General features: G+C 42.1%; 2 protein-coding genes across 3 annotated transcripts in view; one reads left to right on the forward strand and one right to left on the reverse strand.

Moving 5' to 3' along the window:
* LOC113047414 (uncharacterized) overlaps positions 1-24070 on the forward strand; it is a 161963-nt gene that overhangs the window by 58388 nt on the left and 79505 nt on the right. The window lies entirely within an intron of this gene.
* On the reverse strand, positions 15271-19250 carry LOC113047302 (uncharacterized). 2 transcript variants are annotated; one of them, XR_003276230.1, is made up of 5 exons: positions 18439-19250; positions 16867-17265; positions 16684-16772; positions 16457-16597; positions 16112-16254 (listed from the first exon to the last, which is right to left on the reverse strand). XR_003276230.1 is itself a non-coding variant. In XM_026208661.1 (4 exons), the coding sequence occupies exons 1-4, from the start codon at positions 19117-19119 to the stop codon at positions 15498-15500; spliced, it is 1413 nt and encodes a 470-aa protein (XP_026064446.1). In that variant the 5' UTR covers positions 19120-19250; the 3' UTR covers positions 15271-15497. The 2 variants fall into 2 exon arrangements, 1 of the variants encoding a protein (XP_026064446.1); XM_026208661.1 differs by lacking the exon at positions 16112-16254 and adding an exon at positions 15271-15506 and having other exon boundaries at positions 16684-17265.

Consider the following 24070-nt stretch of genomic DNA (forward strand, 5'->3'; position numbering starts at 1 on the left):
CCTATAACAACAGTATACATAGTACTACGGGTTACGCCCCCACGTACCTGATGTTTGGCAGACACATACGAATGCCTACTGACCTGGTCCTAGGAGTGACAGCCGACCAAGAGGAAGCAAGTGTAACGGAGTGGGTGGGGCGCCATCACCAGCGCTTGCATTTCGCCTACGAGCAGGTGTCGAAAAGGATACAGACGGCAGGAGAGAAAAGTAAGCGGTTGTATGATCGGACTGCTAGAGAAGCCCCTCTACTGCCAGGAGAGAGGGTGTTGGTGAGAGATAATCGGCGGCAGGGGAAGGGGAAACTGAGTGACCGTTGGGAGGCCACCCCTTATGTAGTCTGCCGGCAGCAGAGGCCGGGACAGCCGGTCTATACCATCCGGCCAGAAGGGAAGTCAGGCCCCGACCGTGTGGTGCACCGGAACATGATTCGCCCATGCCCTAACTACCCTGAAGCCGTGAAAGAAGTCCCCACGGAACCTGTACCAGCGGCCCCCTGGATTGAAGGTTGGGCTGTGGTACCAGGGAGACCCGTGGTGGCACCACCCCCGATCGCCCCGAGAGAACCAGAAGCAGCCCCTGAACAAGCTGAGCCCGATTCACCAGTGAGACGATCCCAGCGAGAGAACCGAGGCCGACCCCCTGCCCGCTATGGTGAGTGGACAGCCTGAGGACGTTCTAGGGACTAGAACGGATTGGCGGGGGAGGATGTCACAAGGTGACGATCTTTAGGGGCGGAACCAAAATTCGGGAAGTTTGGTTCCGCCCGGAAGTGTTTCCGCCCGGACCGGAAAAACAGAACACCGGAACTTCCGGTAGCGCCGTAAGAGGGAAAATCAGGGAATTCGATGCACCTGTGCCTAGTTAGGGACAGCGGTTGGTGATTGGAGGATACGCTGGACAAGGCAGTACTTAAGGCCAAGTTATTTCACAGTCTGGGAGCTCTTTCTGGTGTGTGTGAAGCACTGTGTCGTGCCCGTCTTGGTGTGCTGCTGGTGGCTGTCTAACTCTCTCTCTCCCTCAGGCTGGAATTGTATGATTGTGAAGACATCGCGAACCTTAAAGGTTGAGAAGTGAACGGATTATACGGCGAATTGAGACGACGTGAAAAAGGGGATTGGAAGCGGCATTGATGTGAGTACTAAGAGCAAGCCGAAAGTGCCCTGTATATTGACCTGGCGTTGTGTAGATCTCCCCAGGAGGAGGAGGGCGGCCCTACCCCTAATATAGCGTGGTGGGAGAGCCGAAGGAATACTTATTGAAGTAGTCACAACGACGACATCACTAGCTAGGCCGCATATTCCATCGCCAGATCCGAACCAAGCGAAGTGAAGGAAGACGGGTGTCCTTTTCGTACACTGAGTGTGGTGGGTGAGTCTTCGTGCTGTGAAAACCTATAATTTTGACGTGGTGCTGTATATTGCTGTGGGTTGCTGTGTATTGCCGTGTGTCCTGTCAGATAAACCCCCGCCTTCACGCACTCCGTCGCGGGAGGACAAGGAGACTGCTGGTTCTAGCCTAGTTCAGTACAGTATATGTTGTGAGCGTGCTTCAGATCTCCGGAGATAGCACGGTACGCTGTGTTCAGCCCAGAGGTGGGAGCTATTCAAAGCAAACTAACTGTGCTTTGTGTCCAATCTGATACCTGTGGAGAGAAAAGGAGAGAGAGTGAATAACACGAGGAGGAATAGAGCGAACCCTGTACTTACAGTACGTTGTGTCCAGCCCAGAGGTGAAAGCCATCCAAAGCAGAGTAACTGTGTTTTGTGTCCAAGTTGATACCTGTAGAGAGGAGGAGAGAGAGTGGATAACGCGAGGAGAAATAGAGCGAAACCTGTACTTACAGTACGCTGTGTCCAGCCCAGAGGTGAGAGCCATTCAAAGCAAACTAACTGTGCTATTGTGCCCAAGTTGATACCTGTGGAGAGAAAAGGAGAGAGAGTGAATAACACGAGGAGGAATAGAGCGAACCCTGTACTTACAGTACGTTGTGTCCAGCCCAGAGGTGAAAGCCATCCAAAGCAGAGCAACTGTGTTTTGTGTCCAAGTTGATACCTGTAGAGAGGAGGAGAGAGAGTGGATAACGCGAGGAGAAATAGAGCGAAACCTGTACTTACAGTACGCTGTGTCCAGCCCAGAGGTGAGAGCCATTCAAAGCAAACTAACTGTGCTATTGTGCCCAAGTTGATACCTGTGGAGAGAAAAGGAGAGAGAGTGGGTAACACGAGGAGAGACCGAGGAAACCTGTACTTACGCCGCTGCCTGTGGAGAAAGAGAAAGCGAGTGAGCACCCAAGGAACGAACTGCGTGAACCAGTACTTACTGTGAGCTGCAATCAGCGAAGAGGTGAGAGCAAAACCAAGCCGAATTAACTGTGCCTTTGCGTCCCAGCCGTTGCCTGTGGAGGAAGAGAAAGAGAGTGAGCACCCCGAGAACGAACTGTGTGAACCAGTACTTACCGTGAGTTGTATTCAGCAAAGAGGAGGAAGAAGGAGGGCGCTACGGATACCTAAGACTCTGGCCGGGCCCCGAGTCCCACGCCCCGGATCCCCGTGGCCCCCTTGCTCCCTGACCTCTTCCCAGCCATAGCCCATCTGGAGGGCCGAGTCAGAGTTTAGTTTTAATTGCCCTTTCCCTATTCCCCAAGCTATTTTTAAATATTTAAATAAAGATTGTTTTATCACTTACTTGTTCTCGTGTTGTTTGGCCATTGGGTTGGCTTTGGGGACCTCCTCGAGGTGGATGTTGAGAAGGGGTGTGGCTTAGTCAAAGCATAGCCGCCCCTGGGTGTGACACAATCACTTACAGTAACATTAAACATAGCAGTGTACTGGCCAGGCAATACAAAATTAGTATCAACATCTAGACTGGTGATAGATGTGGGGAGAGAAGAGAAAAGGGGATCACACACAAAGAGCAGGTTCAAGCTGGAGAGTTTTGATATGTTCACAAAGGGGTTGCCAAAGCTTGATGAAAATGGTGCTAGGTCGGTGAAGAGAGTACCTAATTTTCTCCAGTTTCATAAAATAAAGAACATCTCTTATCCAGCAAGTGTAAGATGGAGGGTGAGGGCTTTTCCAATTCAATAGAATTGAATGCCTAGCTAAAAGAGTCAGAAAGGCTACGACATCTGAAAAGTGACAAGGAAAAGAATGGCCAGGCAGAAGAACCCCAAATAAAGCTGTGACTGGACAAAGTGGGATATCTGCCGAGGTAATGGCTGACAATGAGACAAAAATGTGTCTCCAAAAGGAAGACAGGGCAGGGCAGGACCAGAACATGTGAATTAAAGTGGCTGAACCAGAATGACACCTGTCACACTCCGAGTCAATAGAAGGGTTAATGCGTGCTAACCTGGTCTTCGACCAGTGGGCTCTATGAACCACCTTGCACTGTATGAGCCTGTGACGTGCGCAGAGGGATGAGGAGTAAACCCTGTTCAGGACTGCCCCCCATGTCTCCTCGCTAATCTCAATACCGATGTCTTGGGACCAGACAAGGCGTAAATTATCAGAGGAAGACTGCAAATGAATGATTGTATGCACTAATTTACAAATTGACCCTTTAGTACAAGGAACCACACCCAGAATGGTGTCTAAATCTGAGGGGAGAGGAGCATTTGGAAAGTTGACAAATTTTTTGCGTACAAAATCTCGAATTTGTAAATATCTGAAAAAATGTTGTTTGGAAATATTAAACTGAGAAGTCAACTGTTCAAAAGAGGCTAAAACTCCATCGATGTAAAGGTCAGCAATAGAAACCAACCCAAGGTCTCTCCAAGAGGTGTATGGACGGTCTAAGATGGAGAGGTAAAACAATGGGTTAGAATGTATTGGGGATAACAGGGGGCTATTATGAAGAGCAAAATGTCTCAAAAATTGGGTCCAGATTTTAAGACTGTTTTTAACAATTATATTATTTGAATATTTCATTGGGGACAATGTATATGGGAGGCATAAAAGAGCCGCCAAGGAAGATGATTTACATGAAGCATTCTCAATATGCAGCCAGGATGGGGAGTTGACAGAGTTGCTTGGCTGGAACCAGTAAAGAGTTGTGCGTATATTTGCTGCCCAATAATATATTAGAAAATTAGGAAGAGCTAGACCACCTAATTGTTTTGTCTTCTACAGAATGCCTTTACGAATCTTTGGGGTTTTTTTATTCCAAAGAAAACTAGAAATAGAGCTGTATAGTGTAACAAAAAAAGACTTTGGAATAAAGATAGGAATACACTGAAATAAATATAAAAATTTAGGGAGCACGCTCATCTTAATACAATTAACCCTACCAATCAGGGATATAGGAAGGAGAGACCAACGTTTAAAATCCTGAGATAGACGATTAAGCAGTGGGACAAAATTTAGATCAAATAAGTCTGAAAAGTTCTTTGTCAAATTTATGCCCAAATATCTAAAACTTTGTAAGGAAGACCTAAACGGTAGGGAAGCTAATGGATAATTCAAGGCAGCTGTGTTAATGGGCATTAATCAGCTTTTACTAAAATGTAACTTATAGCCTGAGATTAGGCCAAAATCCATTAACAAATCAAGTACAAGGGGAATGGAAGTGCCAGGCTTAGAGACATATAAGAGAAGATCATCTGCATACAAAGATAGCTTATGCTCCAACCCTCCCCTTTGAATGCCAGCCATTGCACTGGATCTTAGAGCAATTGCAAAAGGCTCAATGGCTATTGCAAACAAAAGGGGAGAAAGTGGGCAACCCTGTCTAGTCCCGCGACCAAGGGAGAAATACTCAGAATAGTTATTATTAGTTCGAACACATGCCAAGGGAGATCTATATAAAAGCCTAATCCAAGATATAAACTGATCAGGAAAGCCAAATTTCTTCAGTGTATAAAACAAATAGTGCCACTCGATCCTGTCAAACGCCTTCTCAGCATCCATGGAAATAACTAACTCTGGCGTTTCATTTAAAGAAGAATAGTGAATATTCAAAAGGCGTCTAATATTATGAAAAGAATGTCTATTTTTAATAAAACCTGTTTTGTCAGTAGAAATTAAAGTTGGAAGGACCACCTCCAGGCGTCTTGCTAGGACCTTAGCTAATAATTTTACATCTGAACAAAGTAAGGAGATGGGGCGATAATTGCTGCACTGAGAAGGATCTTTATCTTTTTTGAGAATAAGAGAAATGATATTCTGCCGTAAGGAATTAGGAAGAATACGTGAGCTGTAAGACTCATTGAACATGTTAAGTAAAAGAGGTTTTTAAAAACAGAAAATCTGTTGAAAAATTCAGCAGGGAAGCCATCCGGCCCTGGGCATTTGCCATTCTGCATTAGACTAAGAGCAGACTTAATTTCATTCAATGTAGGCGGGCCTATCAAATTTGAGGAGATATCAGGATCAATGCAAGGCACATTGAAGGAATTGAAAAAACTATCGAATTGGGCTACTTCAGCTATGCTTTCCGAAGTATATAACGAGGAATAAAAATTCCTGAACTCATTATTGATAGTAAGTGGATTAACTGAAGACCCAGCAGATGTGGAAATTTGAGTAATGAGATGTGAAGCAGCAGACTGACGCAACTGATGGGCAAGCAATTTACTTGATTTATCACCGAATTCATAATAATTGCACCGAGTTTTATGTAGAGCTTTAGTGGCCTCATTTGTAGTAAGTAAGTCAAACTCTGTCTTGGTTGTCAGAAATTTAACAAAGTCATCGGCGTTTGTAGAATTAACACACCTAGACTGGAGGTCTGCCAAAGTATTCAAAAGATTAGCTTTCCTTTCATTCATTATTTTTCTTGTATAAGCTGAATATGAAATTATTTCTCCCCTTAAATAAGCCTTGCATGCCTCCCAAATTGTCTTAGATGAAACATCAGGGGAAACATTTGTAGAAATAAAAAGGTCAATACGATCGTTAATGACAGAGATAAAATTAGAATCTAAATGTAACCGCAGCATGGTCTGAGATAACAATAGTATTATAGATACATGAGCTAATCATTGGAAGCAATTTGTTATCAACAAGAAAGTAATCAATGCGGGAGAAAGTATGGTGTACAGGGGAAAAAAAAGAAAACTGTTTTGTGCTACAATTAAAAAACCGCCAAACATCAGAAACAGCATATTGCTCCATGAATAACTGAATTGTCCTGCTGGACTTGGACTGTGCACATGGCTTTGATGAGGAACGGTCTAGAAGAGGGTCTAAGCAGCAGTTAAAATCCCCACCTAGAATTAGTTGGTTGGAGTTCAAATCAGGGAGGGAAAACAAAACTTTTTTGAAAAAAGCCTCATCATCCCAGTTTGGGCCATACACATTGGCCAAAATCAAACGAACTCCATTGATCTGTCCTCTAAGAATAATAAAGCGGCCATTGGGATCCGAGATGACCTCAGAAACGGAGAAAGGAACTGATTTGTGGATGAGAATAGCTACCCCGCAAGACCTATCCTGGAAGCTGGAGTGGTAGAGCTGGCCTACCCAGCCCTTTCTAATACTTAGATGGTCTGTAGGCCTGAGGTGTGTTTCCTGAATAAACGCTATGCTAGTATTCAATTGTTTCAAATAATTAAGAACTTTATTTCGTTTCACTGGATAATTCAGTCATTTGACGTTCCAGATGGTGAATTTCAGCGCGCCACAAGGAGCCATTTTGTTATTTGTCATGGGTGTGGATAATTAATTCACTGAACATGACAAGATTTCTGAGACCCCCAACGTCCCCCACAAACACCCCAGCCAATAGTACATCTTGCTTGTAACATAAGGATATAAAGTGCCATAGTGATTGCACACAGATTGCCAAAGATATAAGAAAAACTTAAAAACGATAAAGAGACAAAAAACAAAAACAACGTGTACAGATTATTCTTAACAAGAAGCTGAAATTTAGCAGCCTGCTCGCAGTATGATGGAGTCTGATTTGAAAATTAAAAGCTGTTTGTCTGTAAACGAGAATTTTAAACTAATTGCAATGCTTTTTTTTTTTTTACCAAACTGTAAATAAAATGAGATTTGAAGGGTCCTTGTAGTTAGCAAGTTTTATGAAAGAGAAAAAGAATCAACTTTGCCAGTTTAGCCAAGTGTCCAGACTCCAGACTCAAACCCGCGGGGCCGACGACCAGGCTATTCTTTAAAATAATGGGGAGGAAAAAAAACTTCAAAGACTGTTCAAAATAGTCAAAATCAAGACTGCTCAAAATAAAATACAGTTCGTCCAATTTACTATGAGTACAAGCTCTGGATGAAGTTGTTGGCTTCCGCGACCGAAGCCAGCCATTTCTTCTCACTGTTTGGAAGAGTAATTCGCAGTCTAGCAGGGAACAGAAGCGCAGCCTTGAGTCCGCGTTTGTACAATGACGACATCACATCCTTATACTCAGATCAAAGTTTCAAAACCTCGGGGCAGTAATCCTCAAAGATACGGATTTTGTGTCCTTCATACATCAACTCACGGATGACCAAGTCCTTCACTTGAAAACGATGAAATCGCAAGATGACGGGTCGCGGTCTCTGCCCAGGCGCTGGATTAGGTGCGAGGCTGCGATGAGTTCTGTCTAACTCGGGCGGCGAGGTTAACACCTGAGATCCGAGGACATCGACCAGAAGCTGGGAGAAAAATGTACTCGGACGCGGCCCCTCGATTGACTCGGGTAAGCCCAGGATTCGAATGTTTTGGCGCCGGCTGCGGCTCTCGAGATCTGAGACTTTAGCCTTAAGCCACTCGTTATCCTTCTGGAGCCCCGAACACGTAGCTTCGAGTCGTTGAATGATCTCCGTAGTGCCGGACTCAAGATTCCCGATGCGAAGATCATGATCTGCCACTGTGGACTGAATGTTATCCAACTTCGTTGCCAAACTTTCGAAAGATGCTTTGAAATCTGAGGCTCTGAGGTCACTGTGTAAAGCACTGATCTCTGCTAGCGTAACGCTAACACCCGGTGAAGAGGCACCTTCTCTGTCTTTATCGGCTTGTTTTCCCCTTCCTTTGGACATTTCAAGGTCGAATGAAGTCACAAAACAAATGCTGTCAGATATCAACGAAAAAAACGCACACGTCTACTCCTCATGCGCCATAACCGGAAACCCATCTCTTCTGAAATTTTAATCAAAGTTATCAACCTGGTGTGAACAGAAAACAAGTGTTATTTTCATTCCTATTCATGTTCTTCTGTTATGACTTACAGGAAAATGTGGGTTGACCAAATAAGAAGACTTGTGTGATGTCTGGTAGATCCAAGGAGGATCTCTCCTCAGGATTATAGGTAGTGTGGTTCTTTACAGCAAAATTAAGCTGCCCTATGACTTTGCCAGAAACACGTCATCACTTAATTTCCCATTAAGAAATGCTATATATATATACAGGTGCATCTCAATAAATTAGAATGTCATGGAAAAGTTCATTTATTTCTGTAATTCAACTCAAATTGTGAAATTCATGTATTAAATTCAATGCACACAGAATGAAGTAGTTTTTCAAGTCTTTGGCTCTTTTAATTGTGATAATTTTAGCTCACATTTAACAAAAACCCACTAATTAATCTCAACAAATTAGAATATGATGACAAGCCAATCAGCTAATCAACTCAAAACACCTGCAAAACACCTGCACCAGAGCCTTCAAAATGGTCTCTCACTTTGGTTCACTATGCTACACAATCATAGGGAAGACTGCTGATCTGACAGTTGTTCAGAAGACAATTATTGACACCCTTCACAAGGAGGGTAAGCCACAAACATCTCCTGAACCTTCCTCTCCATCTGCCCGTTCGATTGTGGATGGTATTCGGAGGACTGACTGATGGCCACACCTAGGAGTGAATGCAATGGCTTCCATACCCGGGAGATGAACTGAGGACCTCGGTCTGAGACAATGTCTTCTGGGAAGCCGAAGTACCTGAAGACATGGTTAAATAACTTGGCCGTTTCCATGGCGGAGAAGACGACATGACTTAGAAAATCTATCCACTATGACAAGAATGCAGGTATTATTATCTGAAGGAGGAAGATCAGTAATAAAATCCACCCCTAGGTGTGACCACAGGCGCTTAGGGACGGCCAGAGGATGGAGCTTGCCTGATGGTAGATGGCGTGGGCTTTTGGAGACGGCGCAGTCTGTACATCCGTTCACGTGCCTTCTGACATCCGGGGCCATGTTGGGCCATCAGAAGCGTTCCCTTAGCAACGAGAGGGTTTCATTGACCCCGGGTGACCAGTGGCAAGAGATGTGTGAGCGGAGTGAATGAGTGTAGTGCACCGTGTCCTGGGGATGTACTGGTGTCCTGGTGGGCAATCCGGCGGGGTGTTGGTAGCAGGATCGATTCGAGGAAGGGTCTCGGCAGACCAGGTAATGGGGCTGATGATGACCTTTTTGGGGAGAATGCTTTTGGTTTCCTCAAAATTTTCTTCGGGGGCGTGACACCGGGACAGGGCATCAGCCTTCACGTTCTTTGCCCCTGGGCGATACGAGATGGTAAAGTGGAAGCGGGTGAAGAATAGTGCCCAGCAGGCTTGTCTCAGATTTAACCAGAAAGGGGTGTTTGTCTCCCTCCAGCCAATGACTCCATTCTTCCAGGGCCAACTTGATGGCCAACAACTCACGGTTGCAGATGTCATAATTTACCTCCGCCGGGTTGAGCTTCCGGGAGAAGGCGGCGCAATGGGTGGAGGCGACTGGCATTCCCCTGCTGCTGAGATAAGACCGCTCCCGGTGGTAGAGGCGTCGAAATGCCTTCTAGTTGAAGGTCTCTGTGGCGGCTGGAGTCCAAGAGAGTGATTTAGGCTTATTTCGGAGGAGACTAGTGAGAGGGCTGGTGATGGCACTGTAGTTCTGGATGAAACGTCTGTAGAAACTGGCAAAGCCAAGGAATTGTTGGAGTTCTTTGATGGTGGTAGGAGTGGGCCAATTCCTTATGGCATTCACCTTCCCCTCGTCCATCCGGATGCCACTGCTGTTGATGTTGTAACCAAGGAAACTAAATTTGATGGTTATGTTGTTGAGAGCCCGATAATCGCTAAAGGGACGTAAGCCTCCGTCCTTCTTTTTCAACAAAGAAGAAGCTTGAAGCAGCAGTGGAGGTAGATGGATGAATGTAACCCTGGGCAAGCACCTCCTTTATGTATTCCTCGATGGCCTTCTTCTCCGGAATGGAAAGGGGGTAGATCCTTCCTTTAGTCACTGGTTCACCCGGCAGCAGATCTATGGCACAGTCCCATGGCCGGTGTGGAGGCAGCTTGGAAGCCCGTTTGGGGCAGAAGACGTCGCTCAAGGGGGCGTAGCATGTAGGGATGGAAATGGATTGGTTTTCCACTGGGCTCTCAATAGAGGTAGAATAAACTGGAAGAGGTGCAGGGTAAGGTTTGGCTGGGACAGGACAACCAGTGATGCAGATCTTGAAACCGGAATCGCCCCACTTCAGGACTTCGCCCGTCTTCCATGAGATGACAGGGCTGTGCTGCTCCAACCATGGGCGCCCTAGAATGACGTCAGCGGTGGATTCCTCCAGACCCAGCAGATGGATCTCCTCGTGGTGGAGTAGTCCGGTTTGGGGGGAAATGGGACCCAGACATCTTCTACTCAGCGGCCTGCCGGTTATTGTGTGGACCTGGTAGGCTGACGGCATTGCCGTGGTAGCAGGTTTGAGTTGACGGCAGAGGGCGCCGGAGATGAAGTTGTCGGCTGACCCAGGAGGGCGGAAACTGGAAGGCAAGGCAAGGCAAGTTTATTTATATAGCACATTTTGTACACAATGGTAATTCAAAGTGCTTTACATAAAAGAAAGTAAAATAATTATGAAGAAAAAATTAACCAAAATAAAACAAGCAATTTTAAAACTTTTAAAATGATTAAAACATTTAAAAACAGTTAGAAAATGATAAATACAAATAAAAATAAAACAGTGAAAATATAGTGCAATCTGTTCAGACATTGCACAGTGCTCATTCAATAAATGCACAGCTAAAAGGATGGGTTTTGAGTCTAGATTTAAAGGTGACTAGTGTTTTAGCACATCTGATCTCTTCTGGAAGCTGATTCCAACTGCGGGCAGCATAGTAACTAAAGGCGGACTCCCCTTGTTTTGTGTGAACCCTTGGTATTTCTAACTGACTTGATCCTAATGATCTGAGTGCTCTGTTAGGTTTATATTCAGTGAGCATATCTGCAATATATTCCGGTCCTAGGTCATTTAGTGACTTATATACGAGTAAAAGTATTTTAAAATCAATCCTAAATGTAACTGGAAGCCAGTGTAAGGACCTGAGGACTGTTGTGATATGCTCAGATTTTCTGGTTCTAGTCAGAATCCTGGCAGCAGCGTTCTGGATGAGCTGCAGCTGTCTAATGGTCTTTTTGGGAAGGCCAGTGAGGAGCCCATTACAATAGTCCACCCTGCTGGTGATAAAGGCATGAACAAGTTTCTCCAAGTCTTGACTGGAAACAAAACATCTAATTCTTGCAATGTTTTTTAGATGATAGTATGCAAATTTAGTTACTGCTTTATCATGACTACTGAAACTAAGGTCTGTCTCCAGAATCAAACGAAGATTCCTGCCTTGATTTTTAGTTGTTTGACCCCTAGAGTCAAGGTATGCATTCACCTTGAACACTTCATCTTTGTTTCCAAATGCAATGACTTCAGTTTTTTCCTTATTTAACTGAAGATAGTTCTGGCACATCCAACTATTAATTCCATCAATGCATTGGCAGAGGGAGTCAATGGGGCTGTAGTTATTTGGAGATAAGGCTAGGTAAATCTGGGTATCATCAGCATAGCTGTGGTAGGCAATTTGGATCTTTCTCATCATTTGACTTAGTGGAAGCATATACAGGCTAAACAAGAGCGGTGCAAGAATTGAGCCTTGTGAGACTCTGCATGTCATGGACGTCCACTTAGACTTATGCTCTCCTATACTCACATAATAGCCTCTCCCTTCTAAGTATGATCTTAACCATTTGAGTACCATCCCAGAAAGCCAGACCCAGTTTTCCAGTCTCTCTAGTAGTATGTTATGATCGACAGTGTCAAACGCAGCACTGAGATCTAGCAATACCAGCACCGATATTTTGCCAGAGTCACAATTTAAGCAAATATCATTTATTATCTCAATGAGTGCTGTCTCTGTGCTGTGATGCGGTCGGAAACCAGATTGAAAATTGTCCAGGTATCCATTTGAGTTTAAGTATTTGTTCAGCTGATTAAAAACTACCTTTTCTATAATTTTGCCTATAAAAGGAAGATTAGATATTGGTCTAAAATTGCTCAAAATTGTGTTATCAAGATTGGTCTTTTTCAGGAGGGGCTTAACAACTGCAGTTTTTAGGGAGTTTGGAAATGTCCCAGAAAGAAGTGAGGCATTCACCACTTTTAAGCAGTCAAGCACACTTTTGAAAAAAGATGTGGGAAGTGTGTCAAGACAACAGGTTGATGATTTTAGGTGCTGCACTATGTCTTCCAGAATTTTGCTGTCAATTGTTTCAAAAATAGACATAGTATCATTTTGATATTTTGGCCAAATCTGTCTGACCTCTGCATTACTTGAGGATGTGCTAATCGCCTTCTTGATATTTATGATCTTCTCAGAAAAGAAAGAAGCAAACTCATTGCATTTGCTGTCTGAGAGCATTTCACTTGGAATCTGACTTGGGGGGTTTGTTAGTCTCTCAACAGTGGCAAAAAGAGTAAGAGTGTTATTTAAGTTACTGTTTATAAGGTTTGAGAATAAATTCTGTCTAGCAGTGGCTAGTTTCACATTAAAAGCATGAAGGCTCTCTTTATAGATGCTATAGTGAATTTCAAGTTTCGTCTTCCTCCACATTCGCTCGGCTTTTCTGCATTGTCTTTTCATAGTCTGAACTGCTGTTGATCTTCTCCAAACTGATTTCTGTCTGTTTGTTTTCTTACTGACTATTATTGGAGCAATATCATCAATAACATTCTTAACTTTAGAGTTGAAGGAATCAAGGAGAATATCAACAGTCTGCAGAAATGCTTGGTGTTAAAGATAAAGCCTCCATAAATAGTACACTTGTGTTCTAGTTTATGCATCTCCTTCTGACAGAGACAGATCTAGATTCAGTGGTAGCAGAGATCAATATATCCAAAGAAAATACAGAAGTGATCAGATAGTGCTATGTCCTTAGTAACAATAGATGAAATGTTTGGACCCCTACTGATGATTAGATCCAGAGTGTGTCCACCTTTGTGTGTGGGTCCATGCACATGCTGAATCAGGTCAAAAGTGTTTAGAACTGTTATCATTTCTTTTGTAGTTTTGTTTTTCTGCATTATCTATGTGAATATTAAAATCCCCTGCAATTGCAAAACAGTCAAACTCTGAGGAAATTATTGATAACATTTCTGTGACCTCTTCAACAAAGGCTGGAGAGTATTTTGGAGGCCTGTAAATAATAATAAACAGAATGCGTGGGGCACCTTTCAGCACAATCCCTAGATATTCAAAAGACAAGTACTGACCAAATGACACTTGCTTGCATTGATAGACATCTTTAAATAGAGCAGCTACACCCCCACCTCTCCTAACAGTCCTGCAAACACTCATGTAAGTGAAGATAGGAGGGGCTGCTTCATTTAGGATTGTTGCACTGCAGCTGTCTTCTAACCATGTTTCATTTAGAAACATAAAATCCAGATTGTTTGTGGTTATAAAGTCATTGATTAGAAATGATTTATTTTTTAGTGAGCGAATGTTTAAAAGTGCTAACTTGATGGCAGTGCTTGGTGTCTTCATATCAATCTTAATTTGATGCATAATAGGCCGCAGATTAGATGAGTTTGCCCTTCGGCTTGAGAAGCCCTTAGACTTTCTATCACGTGATAAAACTGAAATAGAGAAAGCTACAGGCACACTGGGTTCCCGCTTGTTCTGTAAGCAATTGTGAATGTTGCTGCTATTATAGCGGGGACCCGACACATATCACTGAGAGCTGCTATCAGTTGTTTTTGGTTCACCTTCAGCAGATAGACAGGGTCTCTGCACATTTTTTTACAGCAAATTTAATAACTTTTAAGACCTTTTTAAGTCCTCTAAAAGGAAAATTTAAGACTTTACCACGAAGCATTAGCGTGGCACAGCTCAACAGAGTCACACTCAAGAAAGGTCAAAGGGACGCGAAAACGTTTATACCAAGTGCTGATTGACCTTACAACCCTTACATTGTTGACTATGTATAAACTATCAGCCTTTAAGGTACTTCAGGTAATTTCTTAATTCTGGCCCCTCATAGCAGTCTGAAAATGACATGGAAGACAGCCCCAGTACATTATAAAAGCCCACAAATACACAAAAGTTAAAGTATTCGTCATACTTGATCTAAATTATGGGTAAATGTGGCTGCCAAATAGCCTTGAGCTGGGTTTGGGGGTTCTCCCCCAAGAAAATGTTGTTCAGGGTCTGATTAGTGTTTTGTATCATTTCAGACACAGATAAATGCAAGCACATTCAATAATCTATGCATAGACCTAATGAATGAAGATCCAGTCAGAAAAATGTAGGAAAGATCAGGATCAGAAATTTATTTAAAAGTGCTTTGTTCAGCTACTTCTTTTAGCGCTGTGAAGACATCAAACTTGGTCAACAATGGGATTAATGCCAATCTGGCAATCCAAAGATATGCATGTATAACAGTATACAAACAGAATAGCATGAAAACAGTCATGCTTACATGGGATGTCAAATAATAGAGAAAAATCTTCGGACTTCCCTATAAAACCACAGTGCTGATCAAACAAAAACGGAACTGATTTTATAGGCCCAGACAGTAACATTCAGCAAATAATCCAAATAAATAACTAAAGGTACATGTAAACCTTCAACTTTTAAGTTCTCAAACTCAAAGCCCTCATGACAGTTTTGTCAATTCTACAATCTTGTTTTCAATTTCTGCATCCAACTCAATTAGTTCTTTATGTTTATCTTTAGCTCGTCTCCTCAAAGAATTGGATTCTGTGATCAATGTGGCCATTTTACTACCACCTGAACTTTCGGCTTGCTCTGCCATTCTATCTGCATCATTCTCCAAAGATATGCAAATTTCTCGAATTGATTTTTTCTTTTGCTTTAGCTCTTTCAGGTCCTCTTCGACATACTTTCTTTTCTTGGAGTTTTCTTCGGTCTCTCTCTTCTTTTTTTCCTCTTCCAAATGTGCCCGGTAACGGCTCCGTGCTGATGCACAGTAACTGATTAGCTCTTTTGTAAGAGGCACTTTTGTCACCCCCCCACAAACTTTCACTTGATCACAGATGAGCCTTTGAATAACTACTGTCTCCTCAGACATGTTGCACGTCTCCACTTCTTTGTTGATGGAGAAGCCCCGCTCCACTTCAGCTTGTCCATGTGAGAGGAGTAGTAACTTCTTGCAGAAGTTCCACAGATCAGTGTAGGAACTGAGATTCTGAGACAGGAATGTATCAACCCTGGACACTGAGGGCTGGAAGTTTGCAAATTCCAGCGATTTGGCTTCATTGGAAAGGGCCTTCTCAAACTGTTGAGAAATCACATCACCTGTAATAATGCACAAAGGAGAGCCAGTGTGAATAAAAAATTAGCATCGCAACATAAAAGGCAAAGCTGCGTTCTTTTAAAGAGACCAATCCACACTGATTCCATACATTTTCTGTTAATCCCTTTCATGAATAATATTTTTACAAAGAAAAATGCCTGGGTTCTGTACCTCATAGGTTTGCACTCAAGTCATGTCAACCTGCACTAAACTAAACTAAAAAAAAAAAAACACGCAAAAAAAAATCAAAAAAACAATTTTAGTGTTTTTTTTTTGTATGGAATGGCCTGTTTAAATAGTATACTATGTAACTTTACCTTTACCTGATCATTTGAAGTCAGTGAATAGTATCAAATATGTACACAGAAATGGGAATACATGTTGAATTTTATGTTACAGGTAATGTTATAGGTGTTGGTCTTGACTGATATAAATGGGAGGAAGTGTGTAAACAGTGAGTGCCATTCTATTCTTATTCCTATAATTTACCAGAAGATATCCCGCCTGTCAACTGTTTGTCCAACACAAACTTCTCAATGAGACGTTTCAGTTTCTGTAGGCATTCGTCAGGGCTGGAATACATTTTTCTTGGGTCCAGGACTCCAGGCACATCATGTTATGGACAGTGGCATATTTTAGAGGGCACTTATCCAGTGCCTTCTTGCATATTTTTGAAAGTGCATTCTGGCATTCTTTTTTAAACTGCAGCACACCAAGCTCGCTTACTCTGCCCTTGGCCCCTGACAGTCCCTGACAGAAAAAAAAACATTGGTTTGTCAAATCTACAACATTTCTGTCCCTCTACATAGTCTGATCTGCAATAATTAAGCATAATACACTGAGCTTAATGGCGCCCCTTTTCAGAACATGCCTCTCTCCACACACACAAACAAGTCAATGTTAATATCTACATGTAATTATGAACTACTTTGATGAAACGGAATACACCCACCTTGATAACAGCTGCTGCACCCATGCCAATGTCAACATCTTTTGTGCCAAGCCAAAGCTTCTGGTCTGTGACATCGAGCCTCACCAGCTTATATGGACTCGAGGGCAAAGCATCACGCTTGATGAATCGTTTGAGAAGGCTCTAGTAAAATAAAATATATATATGTTTGAGTTAGATCAGTGAATTTCTGTGTACTTAAGGTGTTATGCATTATGACAAATAATTACCCTTATCAAATCCTCCAAGTCATTCCACAGGAAGGGCATCATGGGAGCATCTTTTTGATATTTTTCCAGAAATGGTTGAAAGACTCTTGCTATGAACACAAAGAAGTGGAGTTTGGCACAGATAAGAGGATCCTTTCTTGCCTCAGAGAGGGTGTCGAATGATGCATTTCCTGGGTTCTTCACCTTCTTTGTTGACACTTGGTCAACAAACTTCTCAATAGAGGGCCAAATTTCAATGGCCCTCTCTGCAGCAGGCACATTTTCGAGCCAGCGATGGCCACAGAAGGATAAGGGGAATGTGGACGACAGTGTTGCAGATGTGAAATCCTCTCTTCTTGCTGGGGCATTATTGAAGAGACAGTGGAGAGATCTCAGCACCTTTTCTACATGCCACACCTCAAATCCACCTTTAAATGAATTGTGTAGGGTGTGGATACCACAGCTTCCTACCACTTGGAGTTGAATCCCCCCAAACTGTTCTCCATGTTCCAATTGTAGGAGATCCATGAATTTCCAATTGACTGCAGGTCCATCCATTGATACAGAAAGCAAGTTCCGTAAATTAAGTTCCTTGGTGCCCTCCTGAAATTATAAAACAAGAGTAATAACATTTTAATTCATGTTCACTCAGATTTTATGGTTTGTCTAAAGTAATGATTCTCAAACTGTGGTCAAGGGACCACTGGTGGTATGCCCGATTACCAAAGAGGTCTGTGAACAAAAGTCATCAACAAAAATGACTGACATGGACTGTGACACTGTTGAACATTTCCAATTCACTTCTCATGACTTGTATTCTAATCATGCACATTATTTCCAGGTGAAGTTAGCCATGGTTTCAGAAGACTAAAATGGCCTGCATTTTTACATGCATAGGGATAAACATTAAGCCAAATATGTCAAGATTTGTTTTTTTTTTGTTTGTTTTTTTATTGGCTAAGTGGTCCTTGATTTTACTTTTCTTTTTTTTTGAGAAACACATCTTAAGCCATAATAGTGAATGCTCGCAAATTGGGTCTATGTAGTATGGTTCAGTGTCAAAATGGTTAACCTAAAATTGAGAAGCACAAAACAGATATTTGGAGTCTTATTATGAACTGGCCTACATTATTTAATTCAATTTTACTTTTCACATAAAAAATATGCAAGAAGCATAATGCATACTGAATGCTTTATACAAAAGTTATTTACATCATTGCCTTCCAGAATGCCTAGACTAGATGTCACCCACCCACAACTGATTGGGTGGGACAATATATCGATGCATTGTGCATCGATAAATTTTTCTGGATCGTTTCTAATTTTTCTGAATGCATCGCGATTCTCTCTCGAACCGATTCTTAGTTTAGTTTTTAACAGCAGATGGCACTGCGTGCTTTAGATGCCTTACACACACCACTTGAACCTACTATAAAATAATAAGTTATAAAGTTCGAAAAGGTTGAAGCAAAGTACAAGGGTGTTTGCAGTGGGCTGTTAACATAAATCTCGCGTCATAAAAGCATTATACCAAGTACATTCTCAGACTCAGCCGAAAGCACGAGCGCTCTTCTTCGTGAGCATTTGAGTGTGCGACTAAAAACTAGCCTAGAGCGCCATCTGCAAAAACTAAGCTCAGAATAAATTTGCAACGCATTCGGAGAAAATTAAAATCAATCCAAGAATCGCGATTCATCGATATATTGTCACAAATATTCATTAGGAAATAACATAAAAACACGCAAAGCATTTTAAATTTTACTTTGAGAGTCTTACCTTAAAATGTTCCAGCAAGTCTTCTGCCGTTGAGTGGCCCAAAAACTGAGAACCCAGATAGCGAGACCTGACAATCGGGGTCCCGGTCTCGTCAGTTGACCAACATCTGACGTGCAAGTCCAACTGTTTAGTTTTCGTTGTTGTGTTCATGGACTCATCGAACATTATGATGAAAGCATCCTTGTTTGCCCGTGAAATGAGTTCCTTCTTTATGTATGGGGCAACACCAAATCGTGCTAAATATGCGGTTTTATCCCTTCCACATGTGAACGTACTCGCACACTCTGAGTCAGGGAACATTGCTTGAAAAACTAGGTGGATGTCCTCATTTGAGGTGTACGAGTTGTGGCGGCTTACGGTTTGAAATACCCACAGTATTTCGGCCTTAAGTGTAGCTACATTCGCAAAGCTGCCGAAGGCATTGCTTGAAGTGGAAGGCTGAGAGGTCGAAGTGCTCGATGAGAACATACTTATGGGCAAACTACTTGCTTGCGACGACACACACTTCTTGTGCTTCTCTGCTTTCATGTGTGAATCGAGCGCTATGTGGCCCATTGTCCCCAGCTTTATCGTCTTTTTACATAAAGCACACCTCGCTTCATGATTACTGGCTGTTTTCTTCAGCCACCCCCGATACTTTTCGTCCTCCAACCACTTGTCATTAAACAAACATTTGCCCATGCTTGCGATTTCGCAAAATGCCGTGGTGGCGAACCATCAACGCAGGGCATTCATCAATCACTTACTCGTATGTCACCTATGGAATGAAACAGGTTGCACGCACGAAGTGCTGCCCCCAAATGTTGCGCTGGTCAAATTGTGGTTGAAAAAATAAATAAAAATGACGAGTCGGACATGAAATTTAAGATCCCACATGAAATTTAAGACTTCCTTGTGGAAAATCCCAGAAATCAAGACATTTTCAGACCTTAAAAATCAAAAATTTTATTTAAGACATTTTAAGACTTTTTAAGGACCCGCGGGGACCCTGGATAGAGGGTTTGGGCCCTGGCGTTGAGGCAGTGGTCGAAGAGCTCTCATAGGAACAGAGCCCACAGGCTTTGGTGGTTGGGGGACCCGCCGTTTTTTTTCTTGATATCTGCGGGCTAGCAGCGAATGAGTGGGAGAGTTTAGTCCCAACATACACCAATTCCTCCATTTTCTGTGAGAAGCACAGAAGTGGAGATGCTGGAGAGAGGGATAATGTGTCTGGTGAGATGGGCTGTGTCTCTGGTGTTTCCGGTGGCTGTGATGTGTTGTCCTGGCTTCCCTGGCTGTTTTCCAGAAATTTGTCATTGGGTGGTGAATCTTGTAGCTGTTTTGATACATCACAGTCAGTCTGTGAGGAGCTCTGTGGGCAGGGCTCAGCAGGGATAGTGTCTATCAGCAGTGATTGTTTTGGCTGCATGGTGTTATCAGTGTCCTTGTGGGATATGTCAACCACATGATGACTCGGACCCGGTGTGTGTGTGCTGAATGGATTGACACTCTGCTGAAGGATGACGAAGGGAGAAGTAGATATAGTCCTTAAACACTCTTGCACCAAGTTTGTTTGGGTGGAGGCCATGTGGTTTAATTGTCTATGGCCCCAGAAAAGATTGAAGTTGTCGATGAAATTGACTCCTTTTGTATTACAAGTAGGGCCGGGACTTTAACGCGTTAATTGAGATTAATTAATTACACAAAAAATAACGCGTTAACTAAGATTAATTAATTACAGAAAAAAAAATTCCCGCATTTTTAATAACTTATTTTTGCACCGTGGAACGTTTCTCACTGGATTTGTTTCGGCGGACCGATTATACTGAAGCACCAACTAGCGTTCGCTCCGCATATCACTGCAGCCTGCAGCACATCGAGTCTCAAGTATCACCTCAACGCAAAACATATAGCAGCTAGAGTGGACTTTACACTTTATGTTGAACTATATATTATTTTGTTGGTGCCACAGTTTATGTTGAACTCTTTATTGTTTTGGCCAAGGTTATTGAGAGTTGGACTTAGTATGTTATGGCCTCTGAAGCAACAGAGAGATGTTTTCTAATAGTCAGTGTTTCCAATGTTCTGAATGTAATTGACAGTATTGTGTTTTACTTAAAAAACTCTTTACAGAAGGTTCCAGCACCTATAAGCTTCCTGAATTTCTGAAATGTACTATTTCTAAATTGTTTCTAAATATGCTATTGATACACTTCATGGCAAAAGTTGCACTGGTCTGCTAGACTTGGTTGAACAAAAATAAACAATATTTTGTTGCTTAAGCTTATGTATTCAGTCATTATTCAATGGTATACTATAAATCCATTTGAAAAAAAATTACTTCTCACTGTTTTCAGGTCAAATATTTATATGCGATTAAAATGCGATTAATTTCGATTAATTAATTACAAAGCCTCTAATTAATTAGATTAATTTTTTTAATCGAGTCCCGGCCCTAATTACAAGATCTTTGTAGCCATGTGTTGAGCCCAAGCAACCGTGAAAACATATTTGTTCCCCTTGCTGGGAGTGGTCCACTGATGAACGACTGGACTTTGAGTCTTTGAAGTGTAGCGCCTGTTTGTAGTGGTGTTAGCTGCTGGCTGATCAGATCCATGTTTAAATACATTCGGGGATTTCTCACCCACGTTTATTAATGCTTCAAATCTGTTCTCCAGATGTATAGGGGGTGGTAGAATACTAGTATTTACAAGCCTTGTCATAGTCGAATCTGGGGTAGAGGAAGCAATGGCAGCAATACGAGAAACTTGTGACAATCTGATATCTCGTGTTCCTTTGGGTCTCGCTCCGTTTGTGCCATCGATTAGTGTGGCGATCAGTTTCAGCTTGTTCCTCTACACTTGGTATAAACTGTTGAGATTCAGAAGATACATGGGACTCACCGGCTGTATGCTGAGAGGGTCCATGACGACGGTCTGCTAAATGTAAATCCATCATACATTACCAATATAACAGGGCTGAACAATCCTGTTCCTGGAGATCTACATACCATCAGAATTCAGATCTGACCCTGATTCAACACACGTCTGTAACTGTCAACTGCTTTCACTGATGTGCTGTGAAGTAGATTTGCTGACAAGTTCCTCCCTGAAAGTACATCGATAACACAATGAAACTGCATTTTCGTAGAGGATTGTTTAATAAAGTCACAATATTACTGTAATGGCATACAAACTTCACAATCTCGGGAAGGAGGAGGTGGGAACCAGCGGACAATCAAATAAAGCTTTAATAATAAAATAAAGACAAAACAGCTCCACAGCCCCTTGCGGACGACTGTTGCGCACAAACCCAAAATAAAGCCCAGGCCTGGTCTTCTTTTGTCCTTTACTGTTGTAACAACAATGAGTTTTACGTAGTAATTAACTCAAATGATATATAGGGAATTTGAATTATTAATCAGGAATTTGATTAATATATATCTCAGATGGCAGTTACATTAAATTTTATTGATTATGAAAAATAGCTCAATTGCCTATACCAATACTAATCACAGGGCACTGTAATTTACTCATTAATATGTCAATATTCCATTCTTCATATCAATTGTTGTGATATCTCTTACTGTAAATTACTGCAGATCAAACAGTGGATTGTCCAGCAAGCCAGATTGACCTATCAATTTTCAATAAAGTTATCACGCCTTATAATTCAAGGAAAAATATTCTCTGGCCACGAAAACATTATGATATGATAAATTTAGTTTCTAAATTTAAAGCTTGTAGCTAAAGACCAAAACATTTCAGTGACTCGTAATGTGAGTGGGGTGGAGTCCAAGCCAATCATTTTATATATGGGTTTTTAATAATTCAACTAGTAATACATCAAACTACAAATCACACAGAGTAAATATGCGTACGAAAATACAGACAATAAACATTTACAAGACATAACGGAATCCAAATAAAAGAGAGAGAGAGAGAGAGAGAGAGCGAGAGAGAGAGAGAGAGAGAGAGAGAGAAGTGGAGAAAGCGAGAGAGATCACAGAATGAGCTCAGGTATGAAAATCAGTCAGTAAACCTTAGTGGAACCAACAACGAATCAAATAATAGCAACACTTTAAAGCAGCATTTAAATCTCTCTTTTTCTCTCAGCCCCTGTGCTGAGGGGGTTTGCGCTGTGAGCCTATGGCCGCGCGGAACCAACGTTGGAGAGCAGCGTATCCGAGAACGGGGAAGAGGAAGAAGAGAGAGGCGGACCTTGTTCGGTCGACTCTTATAGATTGAGATGTTCACGCCTCTTTTCGCGTGAACCACCCAATGAACATCCGCGATCTGAAGCGGCGGGAAAGTTCCTTTGTCTCTGGGAACAACCCACCCTAATGATTTAGGACTTGTCCGATTTCATCAGGGATATTCTAGCACGTTCGTAATTCCAGAATAATACATTTTTCATTACTTTACTTTAGATAAGTGGGTCTGTCAAAGCATGACGATTTGAAAAACACCAAACAATATATATATATATATATATATATATAACTGATAGAAATATATACACATTTAGACTACATTTTACCATTCTTTCCTAAGGCTTAGATTTCCTGTTCTGTTGCCCAGGGGTCATAAAGCTTTACGACCTGGTCAGGAGTGGGGGTTGCAGAAACATGACTCTTTGAGAAAGTATAAGGATTAAATCACGCATTTCCACTTATAAGTCAGCACTTTAACCATTTACCCAGGATTAACCATTTTTATGCAATACACAAACATTCAAAATACATATTAATAAGGACTTACAAAAAAAAAGTAACTTTGAGAAAGTTTCTTTGTGTGTGTGTGTGTTAAGGAATTTGGGGGGGGGTTTCAGGTTTCCTTTGAGGCTCGCATGGGTATCGTAAAATAATTTAAGTCCAGCCAGGCTGGCGCCAGGCCAGGCGTTTAGTACAAACAGGGTTTCATTTGTGGCTTGAATTGAACCCATGAATCGATGACCTGCATATCTGTTACACTGTCGTCGCTCCTCTTTTGTATCCCTCTGATCTCCTCCTCATTTTCCGCACTATAAGGCGCACCTAAGAGTCTTACATTTTCTCAAAAATCAGCCATGCGACTGATAATCCGGTGTGTGCCTTATGTGGACACAGAGTTCCAAAATCTGTAAAAATGTTGTTGTGCGACTTTGGTAAGCGCTCCGCTTGATTGACTGTCGGACCATTTCCACCTGACACAGGGACGTAATACATACACTATGTACGCTGGCAGCGATCAATCATGATGTGAGGGAACCCTGCATGTTTGATGACGAAAGCTGTTCAAAAGCTGTTGCCCAGCTGTTCAATTCAGACACAGAAGATGAGGACTTAGATGAATTTGTGAGAAAAGATTGATTAAAAAATAATGTGAGTTTATTGTTAAATAGTAGGATAAAGTTAAACTAAACTCACTGTTTTGCTTCGGTTACCTTTTTTTTTAAATACCGTATGTTTAAGCATGCGCCTCATAAAATGGTGGGCCTTATATTCTGTATAAGTACACGGAAACGGAAACACCAGCAGTAACGTATACTTACATTTGAGAAGTTAACCTGTGTGTCTTTTGTTCTCCTGTCTCCAGAACTCTCTTGGCATATTCCTTGATCTGAACTCTCCTACGTGCCTCGATATCTCCTGAGTGCCCATGTGATTATTCGA

The sequence above is a fragment of the Carassius auratus genome, chromosome 28, assembly GCF_003368295.1.
Source record: "Carassius auratus strain Wakin chromosome 28, ASM336829v1, whole genome shotgun sequence".
Lineage (NCBI taxonomy): Eukaryota > Metazoa > Chordata > Actinopteri > Cypriniformes > Cyprinidae > Carassius > Carassius auratus.